The 19,147-nt window shown below is 36.0% G+C and overlaps 1 protein-coding gene across 3 annotated transcripts in view; it reads left to right on the top strand.

Annotated features, from left to right (window-relative positions):
• SCAPER (S-phase cyclin A associated protein in the ER) overlaps positions 1–19,147 on the top strand; it is a 522,888-nt gene that overhangs the window by 216,489 nt on the left and 287,252 nt on the right. For all 3 annotated transcript variants that reach the window (XM_060617955.3, XM_060617952.3, XM_060617953.3), the window contains one exon: positions 12,215–12,351. In XM_060617955.3, the coding sequence (XP_060473938.1) occupies positions 12,215–12,351 (137 nt within the window). The remainder of the gene's footprint in view (positions 1–12,214; positions 12,352–19,147) is intronic.

Genomic DNA, 19,147 nt, shown 5'->3' with positions numbered 1-19,147 from the left:
TTATTCCTTTATTCATTTGTTTTGGTTCTTAAATTCCACATATGAGTGACATTATAAGATATTTTCCTTTCTCTGACTGCCTTATTTTGCTTGGCATTATACCTTGTAGATCTAGCCATGTTGTTTCAAATGGCAAGATTTCATTTTTCATATGGGTAATATTACACACACGCACACACCACATCATCTCTATCATTTCAACTGTTGATGGGCACTTGGGTTGCTTCCATAATTTGGATATTGTAAATAATGCTGCAGTAAACATAGGGGTGCATATATCTTTTTGAATTAGTGTTTTTATATTCTTTGGGTTAATACATAAAGTAGTACACTTACTGGATCAAAGGTAATTTATTTTTAATTTTTTGAGGACCTTCCATACTGTTATCCACAATGTCTGCACCAGTTTGCATTCCCACCAATAGTACATGAGCATTCCTTTTCCTCTGTATCCTCTCCAATACTTATTTCTTGTATTTTTTATTTTAGCTATTCTGATAGGTGTGAGTTGGTATCTCACTGTGGTTTTGATTTGCATTCCCCTGATGATACATGATGTTGAGCATCTTTTCATGTACCTGTTGGACATTTGTATGTCATCTTTGAAGAAATGTTTGTTAATGTCTTCTGCTAAGTTTTAATTGGATTTGTTTTTGGGGTGTTGACTTGTGTAAGTTCCTTATCTGTTTTGGATACTAACCCTTTATCGGATATGGCCCATTCTGTAAGGTTGCCTTTAATTTTGTTGATTGTTTCCCTTGCTGTGCAAAAGCTTTATATTTTGATAAAGTCCTGGTAGTTTATTTTTGTTTGTGTTTCCCTTGTATGGGGAGACATATCTAGAAAAATGTTGCTACAGACAATGTCAAAGAAATTGCTGTGTATGTTCTCTTCTAGGATTATCATGGTTTCAGGTCTCACATTTAGTTCTTTAATCCATTTTGAGTTTATTTTTGTTTATAGTGGAAGTAAGTGGTCTGGTTTTGTTCTTTTGCATATAGCTGTACTCTTTTCCCAGAGCCATTTGTTCAGGAGACTGTCTTTTTCCCATTGCATATTCTTGCCTCTTTTGTGGAAAATAATTGCCCATATAGTTGTGGGGTTATTTTTGGGGTCTCTATTCTTACCCATTGATCTATGTGTCTATTTTTGTGCCATACTATGCGGTTTTAATTTCTACAGCTTGGTAGTTTATCTTGAAATCTGGGGTTATGAAACCTCCAGTTTTGTTCTCTTTCAAGTTTCTTTGGCTATTTGGGGCCTTTTGTGATCCCGTACACATTTTAGGATTATTCATTCTAGTACTGTGAAAAATGTTGTTGATACTTTGATAGGGATTACATTAAGTCTGTAAATTGCTTTGGTTTGGATGGCCATTTCAACAATATTTTTTCTCCCAATCCATTAGCATGGAATGTTTTTCCCTTTGTTTGTGTCGTCTTCAGTTTCTTCCATCAATGTTTATAGTTTTCAGGATACAGGTCTTTTACCTCCTTGGTAAAGTTTATTCCTAGATATTTTGTTATTTATGGTGCAATTATAAATGGAATTGTTTTCATAATTTCTCTTTCTTCTACTGTATTTTTAGTGTATAGAAATGCAACTGATTTCTGTGTATTGATTTGGTGTTCTGTGACCTTAATCAATTCATTTATTATTTCTAGGAGTTTTTTGATGGTGTCTTTAGGGTTTTCTATAGAATACCATGTCACCTGCAAGTAGTGAATATTTTGCTTAATTTTGTACCAATTTGGATGCCTTTTATTTCTTTTCCTTGTCTAATTGCTGTGGCTAAGATTTCTAGGACTATGTTGAGTAAAACTGGTAATAGTGGACATCCTTGTCTTGTTCCTGATCTAAGGGGAAAAGCACTTAGTTTTTACCATCGAGTATGATGTTAGCTGTGAGTTTTTCATAGATGACCTTTATTATGTTGAAGTATGTATCTTGTAAATCTCTTATGTTGACAGTTCTTGTGACTGGATATTACACTTTATCAAATACTTTTTCTGCATCTGTTGAAATGATCATGTGATTTTTATCCTTTCTCTTGTTGATTTGATATATCATATTGATAGATTTGTGAATATTGAAATACCCTTGTGTCCCAGGAATAAATCCCACTTGATCATGGTGAACAATTTTTTTTAATGTATTGGTGGATTCGGTTTGCTTATATTTTGTTGAGAATATTTGCATGTATGATCATTAGAGATACTGGCCTGTCATTCTCTTTGTTTTTAGTGTTGCCATCTGGTTTTGATATGGTGATAATGCTGGCCTCATAAAATGAAACTGAAATGTTACTCTTCTATTGTTTAAATAGTTTGAGAAGAATAGATATTAAGTCTTCTTTGAATGTTTGATAGAATTCATCTGTCAAGCCATCTGGTCCTAAACTTTTGTTTGTTGGGAGTTTTTTATTAGTAATTCACTTTCATTGCTGGTGATCAGTCTTTTCAAATTTTCTATTTCTTCCTGATTGAGTTTTGGTAGGTTATATATTTCTAGGAATTTACCCATTTCTTCATTGTTGCCTAGTTAGTTTGCATATACTTTTTCATATTACTCTCTTATAATTGTATTTCTGTGGTGTTGATTGTTATTTCTCTCTTTAATTCTTGATTTTGTTTATTTGAGTCCTCTCTTTATTTTGATGAGTCTGGGTAGAAGTTTATCATTTTTTTTTCTTTTTCTTTTTTTCTTTTTTTTTTTTTTTAATTTTTTTTTTTTCAACGTTTTTTATTTATTTTTGGGACAGAGAAAGACAGAGCATGAACGGGGGAGGGGCAGAGAGAGAGGGAGACACAGAATTGGAAACAGGCTCCAGGCTCCGAGCCATCAGCCCAGAGCCTGACGCGGGGCTCGAACTCACGGACCGCGAGATCGTGACCTGGCTGAAGTCGGACGCTTAACCGACTGCGCCACCCAGGCGCCCCACTTTTTCTTTTTTTCAAAAAACAATCTCCTGGTTTCATCGATCTGTTCTATGGTTTTTTTAGTTTCTAATTTATTTATTTATGTTCTGATCTTTTATCATTTCCTTCCTTCTACTGGTTTTGGGGTTTTTTTCTTACTTACTTACTTTATTTATTTTTAGCTCCTTTAGATATAAAGTTCAGTTGTTTATTTGAGATTTTTCTTGCTTCTTGAGTAGGCCTGTATTAGTATAAACTTCCTCTTAGTGCCACGTTTGCTGCATCCCTATGATTTTCAACTGTCGTGTTTTTATTTTCATTTGTATCCATGTTTTATTGATTTCCTCCTTGCTTTCTTGATTGACCCATTCATTGCTTAATAGCATGTTATTTAACCTCCATGTATTTATGTTCTTTCCAGAACTTTTCTTCTGGTTAATTTCTAGTTTCATAGCATTGTGGTGAGAAAAGATGGATGATAGGACTTCCTTTTTTTGAATTTGTTAACACTTGTTTTTTGGCCTTGTATGATCTATTAAGAATATTCCATGTATACTGGAAAAGAAATTGTGTTCTGTTTTAGGATGGAATGTTCTGAATATATCTATTAGATCCATCTGGTCCAGTGTGTCATTCAAACCCAGTTTTCTTGTCGATTTTCTGTTTGGATGAACTGTTCATTGATGTAAGTGGTGTTTTAAAGCCCCCTACTATTACTGAATTACTACTGATTACTGCCTTCATGTTTGTTAATAGTAGCTTTATGTATTTGAGTGCTTTCCTATTGGGTGCATAAATATTTACAATTGTTATATATTCTTGTTGGATGTTTCCTTTATGATCATATAGCATCCTTCTTTGTCTCTTCTTACAGTCTTTGTTTTAAAGTTTATTTCGTCCCGGAAAAGTTTTGCTACCCTGGCTTTCTTTTCATGCCATTTGCATGATGAACACTTTTCCATACTTTCACTTTAAATCTTCTTGTGTCTTCAGGTCTGAAATGAGTCTCTTACAGGCAGCATATGGATTGGTCTTGCTTTTTATTCATTCCGTCCCCCTATGTATTTTGATTGAACTGGTATTTCCATTTACATTCACAGTAATTATTGGTAGGCATGTACTTTTATTAGCATTTTTTTTTACTAGCTTTATGGTTGTCTTTGCAGTTTTTCTCTGTTCCTTTCTTTTGCTCTCTTCTCTCACAGTGCTCTGCTTCCTTTAGTAATGTATTTGGAATTCTTTCTCTTTATTTTTCCTCTTGCTCTCTTCTCGCACAGTGTCCTGTCTTTAGTAATGTACTTGGATTTCTTTCTCTTTATTTTTTGTATATCTATTAACAGTTTTTGATTTGTGGTTACCATTAGGTTTATGTATAATATATTATGCAAATAGCCATCTATAAAGTTTGAACCCATTCTCAAATCACTTAATTTTTACTTCTCTCCCCACCACATTTTAAATGTATGGTGTCATACTTTATATCTTTTTATTTTGTGAATCCCTTGACTGATTTTTATAGATGTACTTAATTTTACTGCTTTTGTGCTACCTACTTTTCTTATTCCTGCTTATGGTCTTTCCTTTCCATCAAAGAATGTCCTTTAACATTTCTTATAGGCTGGCTTAATGGTGATGAATTTCTTTAACTTCTGTTTGGGAAACTCTTTGCCTCTTCTTGCTGCATAGAGTATTCTTTTTTTTTTTTTTTAATTTTTTTAACGTTTATTTATTTTTGAGACAGAGCATGAATGGGGGAGGGTCAGAGAGAGGGAGACACAGAATCTGAAACAGGCTCCAGGCTCTGAGCTGTCAGCACAGAGCCCGACGCAGGGCTCGAACTCATGGACCGCAAGATCATGACCTGAGCTGAAGTTGGCCACTTAACCGACTGAGCCACCCAGGCGCCCCTGCATAGAGTATTCTTGGTTGCAGGTTTTTTCTTTCAGCACTTTGAATATATCATGCCGCTCCCTCTGGCCTGCAAAGTTTCTGCTGAAATATTAGCTGATGGCATTATGGGGTTTCCCTTGTATGTAACTGTTTTCTTTTGCTGCTTTTAAAATTCTCTTTATTGACCCAGCAATAGCACTGCTAGGAATTTACCCAAGGGATACAGGGGTGCTGATTCATAGGGTACTTGTAGCCCAGTATTTATAGCAGCACTTTCAACAATAGCCAAATTATGGAAAGAATCTAAATGCCCATCAACTGATGAATGGATAAAGAAGTTGTGGTTTATATATACAATGGAATACTACTTGGCAATGAGAAAGAATGAAATATGGCCTTTTGTAGCAACATGGATGGAACTGCAGAGTGTTATGCTAAGTGAAATCAGTCAGGCAGAGAAAGACAGATACCATATGTTTTCACTCTTATGTGGATCCTGAGAAACTTAACAGAAGACCATGGGGGAGGGGAAGGGGGAAAAAAAGTTACAGAGAGGGAAGGAGGCAAACCATAAGAGACTCTTAAAAACTGAGAATAAACTGAGGGTTGATGGGGAGTGGGAGGGAGGGAAAGTGGGTGATGGGCATTGAGGAAGGCACCTGTTGGGATGCGCACTAGGTGTTGTATGGAAACCAATTTGACAATAAATTTCATATTAAAAAATAATTTTAAAAAATCTCTTTATCACTACATTTTGCCATTTGAATTACCCTCTGTTTTTGTTTGGACCTCCTTGGATTGAGTTTGTTGTGGGATCTCTGTGCCCCCTGGATCTGGATTTCTGTTTCCTTCCCCAGATTCAAGAAGTTTCCAGCTATTGTTTCTCCAAATAAATTTTCTGTTCCCTAGTCTCTTCCCTTTCTGGGACCCCTGTAATGCAGATGTTTTTGTGCTTGATGGTGTCCTGAGTTCCTTTTATTATTCTCAGTTTTTGTCTTTTTCTTTCTCCTGTTCAGCTTGATTGCTTTCCATTACTCTATCATCCAGGTTTTTCATCCATTCTTTTAGTCTACTATTTATTAGCTCTAGTGTATTTTTAATTTTAACTACTAAGTTTTCCATCTGTGACTGGTTTCTTTTTATGTTTTCTGTATCTTTGTTGAGGGTGTTGCTGAGATCCTCACTCTTTTTTTTTTTTCAAGTCTGGTGAGCGTCTTTATGACTATTACTTTAAATTTCTATCAGGCATATTACGTATGTCCATTCATTTAGTCTTCTTGCTCTGATTTGTCCTGTTCTTTCATTTGAGACGTATTCCTCTGTCTCCTTATTTTGTTTGATTCTCTGTGTTTCTTTGTGTGTTTTAGGAAAGTCAGCTACAGCTCCTGATCTTACTTATGATGAAGAGGTGCTATAGTGCCCTGTATTGCAGTGTCCCCTGTTCACCTGAATCTGGCGCTTCATGGGTATCTCCTGTGTGCACTGCATGTGCTTTACTATTGTGTCTGAGCTGGGTTTGCCTTAAGCATAGTAGTCTGCAAAGTCTCTGTTTTTTGTGGTCAGCGTTTCGTCTCTGAGTTGTTAGTAGGCCAGTGTGGGTCTGCCTAAGCTTGGGTTGGCTTACACCATGCATTTGTCGGAGCCACCATAGCACCACACTGCAGGGCACTTGCCCTGTGTTGTCTCCTGGGAAGCTTTGGTTGGTGGGTAGGGCCTGCAGTCAGACCAGATGTCTGCTCCAACCCACTGCTGGGGCTGCCACCTTACTGGTTTGTGTGTTTTTCTGCCCCTCTCCCCAGGGTCAGAGTCACTTTGGTATGATGCTGACCTCTTTCAGGGCCACTTACACACTGTCACACCTGTGGTGCTACTTTGGTTGGACTCTCGTCAAGGGTGTGTTGGAGGGTGTGGGTCCATAGGAGAACATGGAGGCAGCGCATGCTGTTAGCAAGCTACGTGGAGAGTGTTTGGGCTGTGCTGTTTCCCATGTATCCCTGTATCTTGGTGAGGGGAGGAGAGGGAAATGGCACTGCCAGCTCTTTTGTTCTTGAAGAAGTCTTCCTAAGATGCCTGCCCCTCTAGCACATGCTCTGAGACTAGTAAACAAACCTCACTTTCATAAACCCCAGGTGTGTTTCAAACTGCCATTTCTGTGCTATATTGCAGTGAGGGCCATGTGGCTCTTGACCATGTCTCCACCCTTCCTACCCTCTTCTCTACATTAGGTTTGGAGAGCTGCCAGTCTTCTGGGTGGTTTCTGGGTTATTTATGCACATGTGTTTGTTATTTAGGTGTACCTATGTGAGGAGGTGAGCCTAAGATCCTCCTATTCTTCCATCTTTCCTTGGGATCCTCAGAGGCTTGTTCTTTAGTTGATTCCACAGGAGGATCTTATGAATATAATATTCTCTGAGTTTTTTTAATGTTGATAACATTTATCTGTGACTTAATTCCTGAAAGTTGGTTTTACTAGATATAAAATCTTTAGCTCATATTTCTTTCTTTGAAAATACTAAATATATTGCTTCATTTTCTTCTGCCATAAAATGTTGCTGTCAAGAAGGCTGCTGGTAATCTGATTTTTCCCTTGTAACTCACTTGTTTTTTCCCCTATATGTTCAAGTAATTTTTCCTTTTTCTTCTAAGCCCAAAAGTTGTAATAGGATGTATCTTGGCTTTAGCTACTCTGGGTCAGTATTTTTGGGCATGCGGTGTACCCTTTTAGTATTTAATTATATTCTCTTTAGGAGAGTTTTCTTGAGTTATAGTTTTTATTATTTGATCTCTTCCCTTGCTTTGGTTTTCTTTTTTAACAGACTTTTATTTACATCTTTGCCCATCTTTCATATTTCCACTTACTCTCAACTCCTTTTTCTTTATATCTTTGGATATAAACATTTTTCTCCTTTCATCTTTTATTTGTCTAAGGCATTATTTGTTGTTTGTTCTTTCTTCTGTGTCTTCTATTTTATTAACATTTTTAAGTGTTAGTTTTTCATTTTCAATCTTCTTTGAATCTCATGACCTAAATTCTAAATTATTAAGATGGTGAGTTGTGTTGTTTTCTCATGCCTTATACCCCTTGAAAAATTTGTTTTAGCTTGTTTTGAAATGGAGAGTAAAATTTGGATTTAGCCTGTGCATGTTTTTTGGTGTATTTTCATTGTTTGTATTGTTGCTTAATTTTAGCTATTTTTAAAAAATAATTTTGGCTATTGGCCTTGATACTTTTAGGGTGGAATTGGTTTTATAAGACTTTTAGATTCAGTTGTGAATTTGGCATAGGTATTCAAATTTCCTGGAGCTCCTTTTCTGTTATTTTTGTATAAAATAGAGTAACTTGATTTCTGAAATTTCTTTATTCTCTTTCCTTGCTCTTCTTTTGTCTACGCTTTTTCCCCCTTTATCTTTATTATCTCTAGTTGGCACATTTAAATTCCTTTTGCAGCAGTTTTCCCATGGCTCAGTTTTGAGAGTTCATTGGGACTAGCCTTCACCAAAGTATTAAGTCCTTAATGCAGCTGTTTCTTTCACTGCCTTCGGAGTGGGCAAACTTCTCTCCATTTTAGATCCTCTTCTCAAATTGGCCTATTGAATTCTCCAATGGAAAATGGTTCCTTTTCTAGAATTCTGTTGTGGAGTTCATTATTCACTATTTGTTTCCCTTGATTTCTCCTTCAAAGACACTGAAACTCTGCTGATGCGTTGGTAATTTGACCTCACCTACTTGGTGTGGGGTTTAGGGGGATACATTGTCACCTTGTTTTGTTGTAAATATTTTCTGTGGGTTTTGCTATTGATATGTAATTGCTTTTTCTGTTTTATATGGTAATTTAGAGAGAAGCTAAATTTTTTACTGTTTATTTTTGAGAGAGGTAGACAGAGCATGAGGGGGCAGGGGCAGAGACAGAGGGAGACACAGAATCTGAAGCAAGCTCCAGGCTCTGAGCTGTCAGTACAGAACCCAGTGTGTGGCTCAAACTCACCAACTGTGAGATCATGACCTCAGCCAAAATTGGACTTTTAACCGATTGAGCCTCCCAGATGCCCCTAGAGAGAATCTAAAATTTTGCTGCCACTGCCTTCATCTACTTCCAATTTTCTGTTTATAAGGATTTTAATGACTAATATTTCCTCATGGAAATATGCCATAATTTCATCAGCCACTCCTTAGTGTTGAAAAACCTTTACATATACCTTCTATCTTCAGAAGCCATCTCAGTACCTTCCTGTATAAAGTCTCCATAGTTTTAATGGAAAAATGACTATTAATTATCCTCTGTCACGTCCCACAGTGTGTTTCTTTTATCGCCCAAAATTGATTTGTTTCTTATAGAAGCTAAAATATAATGCAAATCACTAGACAGAAACGTATAAAAACTTGAAATCTGTTTATAGAAAGCTGGACAAAAGACACATTTTAAGTCACAGAGGACAAAATATAAATGGTCTAACATACTAACACCAGTGTTTCAGCCAACAAATTGATAGATTTACAAACAAAATAGAAACACTAGGTAGTGGCAGATCACTTGTGGGCATGTAAATTAATTCCCAGTTTGGTTGTTCAATTTGGGAATACTTATAAAAATCCTTAAAAATATGTGTATTCTGTGATATAGGAATTTCAGTTTTATGATTTGATCAAAGGGAAAATAGATTATGTGTTTAAAATCTTAACTGTAGGAATATTTGTTGCACTGGCATTTATAATATTGATAATAAAAGTTATCTAGATATCTAACAATAAAATAGTAAAATTAGGTATATTCATGAAATGGAATAACTGATAGCCACTAGATTATGTTGTAGAATATTATTTAATAGAATGTATTTGAAATTTTAAATTTAAAAAATTTATAAAATATTATAAATGGCATATCCCACATGTAAAAACACACAAAGAATATAAGATATATTCATATAATTATTTTTAGGTGTTAGTATTTTATGAGATTTTTTATTTCTTAATTTTTATTTATATATTCTATAATTGACACATACTGATTTTGTATTAGGATAGAACTTACTTTTGGGCACCTTAATCAACTGTAAGTTGATTAAGCATCTGGCTCTTGACTTTAGCTCAGGTCATGATCTCGCGGTTTGTGGGTTAGAACCTCACGTCAGGCTCTGCACTGGCAGTGTGGAGCCCACTTAGGAGTCTCTCTTTCTGCCCCTCCCCCATTGGTGTGCTCTGTCTCTCTCTCTCTTTCTCTCAAAATAAATTTTAAAAAAAGTTTTTTTAAAAAGATAAAACTTACTAAGTCAAATAAAAATATATTCTCATTTGTTTTTAGTTTTGAGATTTTTGAAAATGTTAACATTAACGTGAATGCATAATTCATGTGTGTAGATGTTTTGTTCTTTAAGAAGATAGGATTTTTGATAGTTCTAGATAAAGTCCAAGATTTTCTGTATAGTGTCTACCTTTGTGTATAGTGATCTTTAGTGGATTCTATTAGATATGTAAATGACATTTACATGTAACTTAAAATAGTATATTGGACCTTCCATAAAGTAGAAGGTGTCATTTGGAATATTCTTTTTTCTTGGTGCAGAAATAGAAATTAACATGTCAGACTCAGTCTATATCGGCAGTGTCGGGGGAGGGGAATAGCTTGGTCTTGTGAAGTCAGCTAGTTTGACCTTGAGCTTTGTGGCTGTGGACATAATACTAGACCTCTCTGAACCATTATTAAGTATCTTGTAAAATGTAAACATATGGCCACCTGTTTTATGGTATTGTGATGATTATAGGAAATAATGTGTTCAGGTTAGCCCTTTGCTGATCATGTATTAATTAAGCATTCAAAAATGGTAACATGGATAATGATTTCACATATGACTTGCTTTATACCATGTATCCTTAGAAGATATGGTAAGAGAATTATCTTTATTTATATTATTGCTTTTGTTTGATTTGAGACCTGGGTATTTTTTTCTAGTTGCATTTGAAATGGGAAACATTCTGGGAAGAGTAACTGTATGTGGGGAACATAAGCATTTTGTTGTGGACTATTATTTTGGAAATGCTTATGATGGAAATACTTTATCTAAGTGGAAATTTGTAGTAGACAGTTTGATATAGGAGTGAAGTTCAGAGGAGAGGTCAGAGCTAGAGCTAAAAATTTGGGAATTGCCTGTGTATAAATAATATTTCAAGTCACTGCACTTGATGAATGAGTTTGGATAGAGAAGTATATAGCTCTGGGATGTTCCAACATTTGCTCATGCAGAGCAAAAGAATCCAACAAAGAAGACTTAGAAGGTGCAGCTGGTAAGTTAGGAGGATAGTGTAATGTCTGGAAGCCTAGTGAAGAAAAAGTGTCAGGAAAGAGGAAGTGATCTACAGGGCTAAGGGTGTTAGAAATTTGAGGAGATCTAAAACAACTTCTAGAAAAGAGTGTGTAGAGAAAATAGTTTAAGGTTCCCTAATTGCCTGGCAATACTAGGGGCCATTTGAGTATGACATTTGTAATGTCATAAATTTAAAGTGAGAGTAGTCAACACAGTTCATAATTACAGCCACATTAATTTGGCCAGGTATGGGCACAGAGTAGGGTGGGAGTTGGATTTAGAATTGGGATTTTGCCATGCAAGTATGAGTAAAGAAGAGAGGGGAAGGGAATGTACATGCTGTGTACATGCAAGGAAGTGATTATAGTAATGGGCTGTAAAATCTAACATTGATAAGGAGGGACATGGGGCCAGAATCTGTGCGCTCCAGCCAAACCACATCGCTGTTTCCAGTAACCACATTCTACTTTCATCTCTTTTTGTGTGTTCTGAAATGCCTTTTTTTTATTTTTCCTTTCTGCCACCTTTCCCAACACTCAGCTCAAACAAACACTCATATATCTAATATCTGTATGTTCAAATTCAGTCCATTCTTCAAGAGATAGCAGACATGGTACTTCTTCTTGAAACCTTTCCCCTTTACCCCCAGTGAACATTGCTTTTGTTTCCCTTTTGGGCTCCTATAGCATCCCATCTTTCTAATCGACACTTACTACTGGATATTATAGATTTGTGTGTGTATGTGTGTGTATACACACACACACACACACACACACACTCACACACATATATACATATGTACATTTACATATACACATACATTTTTTTTTTTTACCTCTCAATGCTGTGTGGTTGTGAGGGATAGGGATATGTCCTTGTATCCTTAGCATGTATAACAGTTGATGTACAGAAAAGGTTTGATAAGTCCATGAAAATCTTAAGTAAAACATTTCTTCAGTGTTTTCCAAAGGAATTGTGAAAAACAGAATTTCGTAAATATTACTTTACTTTTATCTATATACTTTTTTATACTCACTGTAGTCTGTAGCAATGCTATGTTATTCTTTAACCATCATCAATGTTATTATCATTTATTTATCTTGCAGGAGCATCTTTCATTAAAGAAGTATATTATTGACATTGTGGTTGAAAGTGCAGCTCTACCAGAACCATTGAAAGATGGAGAAGAGAGGCAGAAAAATAAAAAAAAAGCCAAAAAGATAAAAGCCCGGATGAACTCCAGGTACCATAAATATCCTTAAAAAGAAAAGAAAACAAAAACTTTAGTGATATATCCTTGCTAATGTATATCTGAGGAAGACCCTGTGCCCTCCCAAAAAGTTTAAACTTGTTTGCTTCAAGAAAGCTTTGAAAATAATACTGATGAGCCTAATTTATAGCCACTTTGTTTGATTGAGAAAGAAAACTGCGTATCGATCTAAAGCCCTTGCTTTCACCTGTTAAGAGCTCTTCTTATAATTGGATGCCAAAGCCTTGCCAAACCTGTGCCTCCTCCAGCATACAGTAGTATGTTTAAGTATGTGTAAACTAAGCCTATTTTTCTTTCCAACTATTGATTTTTAAATGAGGTATCAAAGAAAATCAATAGCAATCAACAAATAGAAGTCTGCTGGCTATAGTGTCAAATCCCATGACTAGGTTTAATCAATTTGGTTGCTGTCACAACAAGAAAAAGTTCAAGAAATATCTTGAAATGGAAAGTGAGTTGTCAGACCCGTAGTTTATCATCAGCCTCCAAAGTACCATCTGAGGATCAGACAGCTATGTAGTACATCATTGCCTTACATGCTTGTAGCATCATCTGATGACTGATGAGTCTTATTCAGGACACAAATGTAGTTCCTCAGTAGTAGATGATTTTTGCTATTTGGGAGTAGGTAATCTAAATGTGTTGTTTTACCTTTATCAGCAAATGTCTTGAAAGTTGGAGAAGCTTGATCCCATGGGATTATAGCAATATAGTTCTAGAATAACAGTGAATGATGGTTATCACTCAGTAGTTTCCAATTTCAGATTGTAATCAAAGGTGTCCATTTCATCTTACAGAATCAATGAAAACTTCAGAGTATTCATTCAAGCAAAGAATAGAAAAGGCTTTTTTTTATTGTATTTTTTGAGATCCCACTAAGTTTCTAAAAATAGTTTCACAGTGCACTTGAGGGTATTACTGACCTTCATTTCTAGTTTATGCTAAGAACTTACCTCCTGACACTGAAATGCTATACAGCCCATTTTTGTAAGCTCTTTTTTCTCTATGCACATATTCCCTTGGTAAGCTCCCACTATCTGTGGTTCTAAATGTCCTCTACTTTGTGATGACTACCAATTTTATATCTGCAGTTTTACTCAAACACAAGCTCTTGCTGTTTCCAGAACCCCTCTTTGACCCCATAGTCTTCTCTGTCACAGTAAATAGATACTTTATTCCAGCTTTTATGCCAAAACCCTTACTTGACCTTTCTTTCTCCCACATCTCACATCCAGTCCAACTACAAATGTTCAAAATTTGACTACCTCTCTCTAACTTCACTGCTTACCCTGAACCAATCCTTTATCATCTTTCACCTGAGTTACTGTACTAGCTCTGTGATTAGTATCCTTATTTCTGCCTTTGCCTCCTTGTCTATTCTAAATACTCTATCCAGAGTGAGCCTATTAAAATGTAAGTCAGTCATGTCACTTCTCAAAACCTGAGGGCTCTTTACACCTCAGGTTTCCTCTCCCCACATATATCCATACACTTAGCTCCCTTATCTCCTTCGGTCTTTGTTCAAATGTCACCTTTTCAATGAGGCTCTCCTTGAGAGCTTAACTTGTTTTTTCTTTTTTTTTTTTTTTTTTGTTTTTTTGTTAATATAAGTAATGGTAATTTATTAAATAAAATCTTAAAATTATAGGAAAAATACCTATAATTCTGTTGTTAATAATTTGGCTTAAATATCCTCTTTATGCATACCTACCTATATCTATAGACTTTTTTCTTCATTGTGGTATGATATATTTAGGTGAAATGTAGAGATCTCCAATGTAGGGTTTGTTGACTTTGACAAATCTAGGTACTCATGTAATCCACACCCATCAAAATTGTCTTTGTACCTCTTTCCAGTCAGTTTCTCACCAGCCCTGGTACTTGGTAATCACTGATCTGCTTTCTGTCATTATGGATTTCTTTTTCCTGTTCTGGAAAGGCATACAAATGAAATCAGACTCCTTTGTGGCTAACTTCTTTTACTAAGTGTATTGTTTTTGAGATATATCAGTGTTGTTGCATGTGAGATAGTTTGTTTCTTTTTATTGTTGCACATATCCATTGTGTGCATATCCTATAATTTTTATTTATTCATCTGTTGATAGACTTTGGGTTTCCAGTTAGCATTTGTAAGTTAAGCTCCTGCCAGGTCTTTGGGTATATATGCATTTTCATTTCTGCTGGGTAAATACCTAAAAGTGGAATACCACACCATTTTCCATAGTGGTTGTACTCTTATGCACTCCTGTCAGCAATCTGTGGGAGTTCCAGTTTCTCCACAATCTTGCTAGTACATACTTAATGTTGTTAGTTCTTAAAATTTTGCCCTATTTTCAGTGAGAGTGTAGTGTCATCTCATTGCAATTCTAATTTACATTTCCTTAGTGACAAATTATATCAAACATCTCTTTATGTGCTTTTTAACCATTTGGTATCTTTCTTTATGAAATGTGCATTGAAGGTTTTTGCCTATTTTAAAAGTTGTTACCTTACTTTTGAGTTTTTTTATATGTTTTGACTACAAAGTTCTTTGTCACATATGCATTGCAAATGTTATCTTGTAGTCTGGAAATTGTCTATACATTTTCTTGAAGATAGCCTTTGATAAGGAAAGGTTTTTACTTGTGATGATGTCTATTTTGGGTTTTTGGTTTCTAAGAGATCTCTGCCTAAACAAAGGTTTAAAAAAGCCTCTTATGTATTTTTTAGAAGTTTTGTTAAGTTTTACTTTTGCATTTAGGCTATGACTCATCTCAAATAAACTAATGGGCAGATGCCTAGGCCCAAATTTATGTTTCCGTACAGGTAACCAGTTGTTCCAACACTATTGCTGAAAAGGTTTCTTTTCCCATCATACTCTGTTAGCACTTTGGTTTAAAAAAAAAAAAAAAACAAACAAACTTATGAGCTCTAATAGTTTTGTGCATTTATAAGATTTCTTTATGTACATAAACATATCTGAGAATAAAAACAGGTTTTTTTTTAATTATATAATATTTATTTCTTTTCATTGTTATCTTCAGCAAAATTTGAATAGAAGCTTTGGTCCTGATCTTAGGGAGAAAGCCTTTAGTTTTTCACCATTAAGGTATTCTGTTAGCTATAGTTTTTTGTAAATGCCCTTTATCAGGTTGAGGAAGCTTTTTTTTTTATTCTTAGATTCCTGAGAGTTTTTTTCATAAATTGATATTCCATGTTTTCAGATGCCTTTTTCTTTTTTTTTTATATATGAAATTTATTGTCAAATTGGTTTCCATACAACACCCAGTGCTCATCCGAAAAGGTGCCCTCCTCAATACCCATCACCCACCCTCCCCTCCCTCCCACCCCCCATCAACCCTCAGTTTGTTCTCAGTTTTTAACAGTCTCTTATGCTTTGGCTCTCTCCCACTCTAACCTCTTTTTTTTTTTTTTTTTTTTTCCTTCCCCTCCCCCATGGGTTTCTGTTAAGTCTCTCAGGATCCACATAAGAGTGAAACCATATGGTATCTGTCTTTCTCTGTATGGCTTATTTCACTTAGCATCACACTCTCCAGTTCCATCCACGTTGCTACAAAAGGCCATATTTCATTCTTTCTCATTGCCACGTAGTATTCCATTGTGTATATAAAACACAACTTCTTTATCCATTCATCAGTTGATGGACATTTAGGCTCTTTCCATAATTTGGCTATTGTTGAGAGTGCTGCTATAAACATTGGGGTACAAGTGCCCCTATGCATCAGTACTCCTGTATCCCTTGGATAAATTCCTAGCAGTGCTATTGCTGGGTCATAGGGTAGGTCTATTTTTAATTTTCTGAGGAACCTTCACACTGCTTTCCAGAGCGGCTGCACCAATTTGCATTCCCACCAACAGTGCAAGAGGGTTCCCGTTTCTCCACATCCTCTCCAGCATCTATAGTCTCCTGATTTGTTCATTTTGGCCACTCTGACTGGCGTGAGGTGATATCTGAGTGTGGTTTTGATTTGTATTTCCCTGATAAGGAGCGATGTTGAACATCTTTTCATGTGCCTGTTGGCCATCCGGATGTCTTCTTTAGAGAAGTGTCTATTCATGTTTTCTGCCCATTTCTTCACTGGGTTATTTGTTTTTCGGGTGTGGAGTTTGGTGAGCTCTTTATAGATTTTGGATACTAGCCCTTTGTCCCATATGTCATTTGCAAATATCTTTTCCCATTCCGTTGGTTGCCTTTTAGTTTTGTTGGTTGTTTCCTTTGCTGTGCAGAAGCTTTTTATCTTCATAAGGTCCCAGTAATTCACTTTTGCTTTTAATTCCCTTGCCTTTGGGGATGTGTCGAGTAAGAGATTGCTACGGCTGAGGTCAGAGAGGTCTTTTCCTGCTTTCTCCTCTAAGGTTTTGATGGTTTCCTGTCTCACATTCAGGTCCTTTATCCATTTTGAGTTTATTTTTGTGAATGGTGTGAGAAAGTGGTCTAGTTTCAACCTTCTGCATGTTGCTGTCCAGTTCTCCCAGCACCATTTGTTAAAGAGACTGTCTTTTTACCATTGGATGTTCTTTCCTGCTTTGTCAAAGATGAGTTGACCATACGTTTGTGGGTCTAGTTCTGGGGTTTCTATTCTATTCCATTGGTCTATGTGTCTGTTTTTGTGCCAATACCATGCTGTCTTGATGATTACAGCTTTGTAGTAGAGGCTAAAGTCTGGGATTGTGATGCCTCCTGCTTTGGTCTTCTTCTTCAAAATTACTTTGGCTATTCGGGGCCTTTTGTGGTTCCATATGAATTTTAGGATTGCTTGTTCTAGTTTCGAGAAGAATGCTGGTGCAATTTTGATTGGGATTGCATTGAATGTGTAGATAGATTTGGGTAGTATTGACATTTTGACAATATTTATTCTTCCAATCCATGAGCAGGGAATGTCTTTCCATTTCTTTATATCTTCTTCAATTACCTTCATAAGCTTTCTATAGTTCTCAGCATACAGATCTTTTACATCTTTGGTTAGGTTTATCCCTAGGTATTTTATGCTTCTTGGTGCAATTGTGAATGGGATCAGTTTCTTGATTTGTCTTTCTGTTGCTTCATTGTTAGTGTATAAGAATGCAACTGATTTCTGTACATTGATTTTGTATCCTGCAACTTTGCTGAATTCATGTATCAGTTCTAGCAGACTTTTGGTGGAGTCTATCGGATTTTCCATGTATAATATCATGTCATCTGCAAAAAGCGAAAGCTTGACTTCATCTTTGCCAATTTTGATGCCTTTGATTTCCTTTTGTTGTCTGATTGCTGATGCTAGAACTTCCAGCACTATGTTAAACAACAGCGGTGAGAGTGGGCATCCCTGTCGTGTTCCTGATCTCAGGGAAAAAGCTCTCAGTTTTTCCCCGTTGAGGATGATGTTAGCTGTGGGCTTTTCATCAATGGCTTTTATGATCTTTAAGTATGTTCCTTCTATCCCGACTTTCTCAAGGGTTTTTATTAAGAAAGGGTGCTGGATTTTGTCAAAGGCCTTTTCTGCATCGATTGACAGGATCATATGGTTCTTCTCTTTTTTTTTGTTAATGTGATGTATCACGTTGATTGATTTGCGAATGTTGAACCAGCCCTGCATCCCAGGAATGAATCCCACTCGATCATGGTGAATAATTCTTTTTATATGCCATTGAATTCGATTTGCTAGTATCTTATTGAGAATTTTTGCATCCATATTCATCAGGGATATTGGCCTGTAGTTCTTTTTTTACTGGGTCTCTGTCTGGTTTAGGAATCAAAGTAATACTGGCTTCCTAGAATGAGTCTGGAAGTTTTCCTTCCCTTTCTATTTCTTGGAATAGCTTGAGAAGGATAGGTATTATGTCTGCTTTAAAAGTCTGGTAGAACTCCCCTGGGAAGCCATCTGGTCCTGGACTCTTATTTGTTGGGAGGTTTTTGATAACCGATTCAATTTCTTCGCTGGTTATGGGTCTGTTCAAGCTTTCTATTTCCTCCTGATTGAGTTTTGGAAGCATGTGGGTGTTTAGGAATTTGTCCATTTCTTCCAGGTTGTCCAATTTGTTGGCATATAATTTTTCATAGTATTCCCTGATAATTGTTTGTATCTCTGAGGGATTGGTTGTAATAATTCCATTTTCATTCATGATTTTATCTATTTGGGTCATCTCCCTTTTCTTTTTGAGAAGCCTGACTAGAGGTTTGTCAATTTTGTTTATTTTCTCAAAACACCAACTCTTGGTTTCGTTGATCTGCTCTACAGTTTTTTTAGATTCTATATTGTTTATTTCTGCTCTGATCTTTATTATTTCTCTTCTTCTGCTGGGTTTAGGCTGCCTTTGCTGTTCTGCTTCTGTTTCCTTTAGGTGTGCTGTTAGATTTTGTATTTGGGATTTTTCTTGTTTCTTGAGATAGGCCTGGATTGCAATGTATTTTCCTCTCAGGACTGCCTTCGCTGCATCCCAAAGCGTTTGGATTGTTGTATTTTCATTTTCGTTTGTTTCCATATATTTTTTAATTTCTTCTCTAATTGCCTGGTTGACCCACTCATTCGTTAGTAGGGTGTTCTTTAACCTCCATGCTTTTGGATGTTTTCCAGACTTTTTCCTGTGGTTGATTTCAAGCTTCATAGCATTGTGGTCTGAAAGTATGCATGGTATAATTTCAATTCTTGTAAACTTATGAAGGGCTGTTTTGTGACCCAGTATATGATCTATCTTGGAGAATGTTCCACGTGCACTCGAGAAGAAAGTATATTCTGTTGCTTTGGGATGCAGAGTTCTAAATATATCTGTCAAGTCCATCTGATCCAAT

The sequence above is a fragment of the Panthera onca genome, chromosome B3 (genome assembly GCF_046562875.1).
Source record: "Panthera onca isolate mPanOnc1 chromosome B3, mPanOnc1 haplotype 2, whole genome shotgun sequence".
NCBI lineage: Eukaryota > Metazoa > Chordata > Mammalia > Carnivora > Felidae > Panthera > Panthera onca.
The sequence above is the reverse complement of the archived record's forward strand: the minus strand, read 5'-3'. Positions and strand labels throughout refer to the sequence as shown.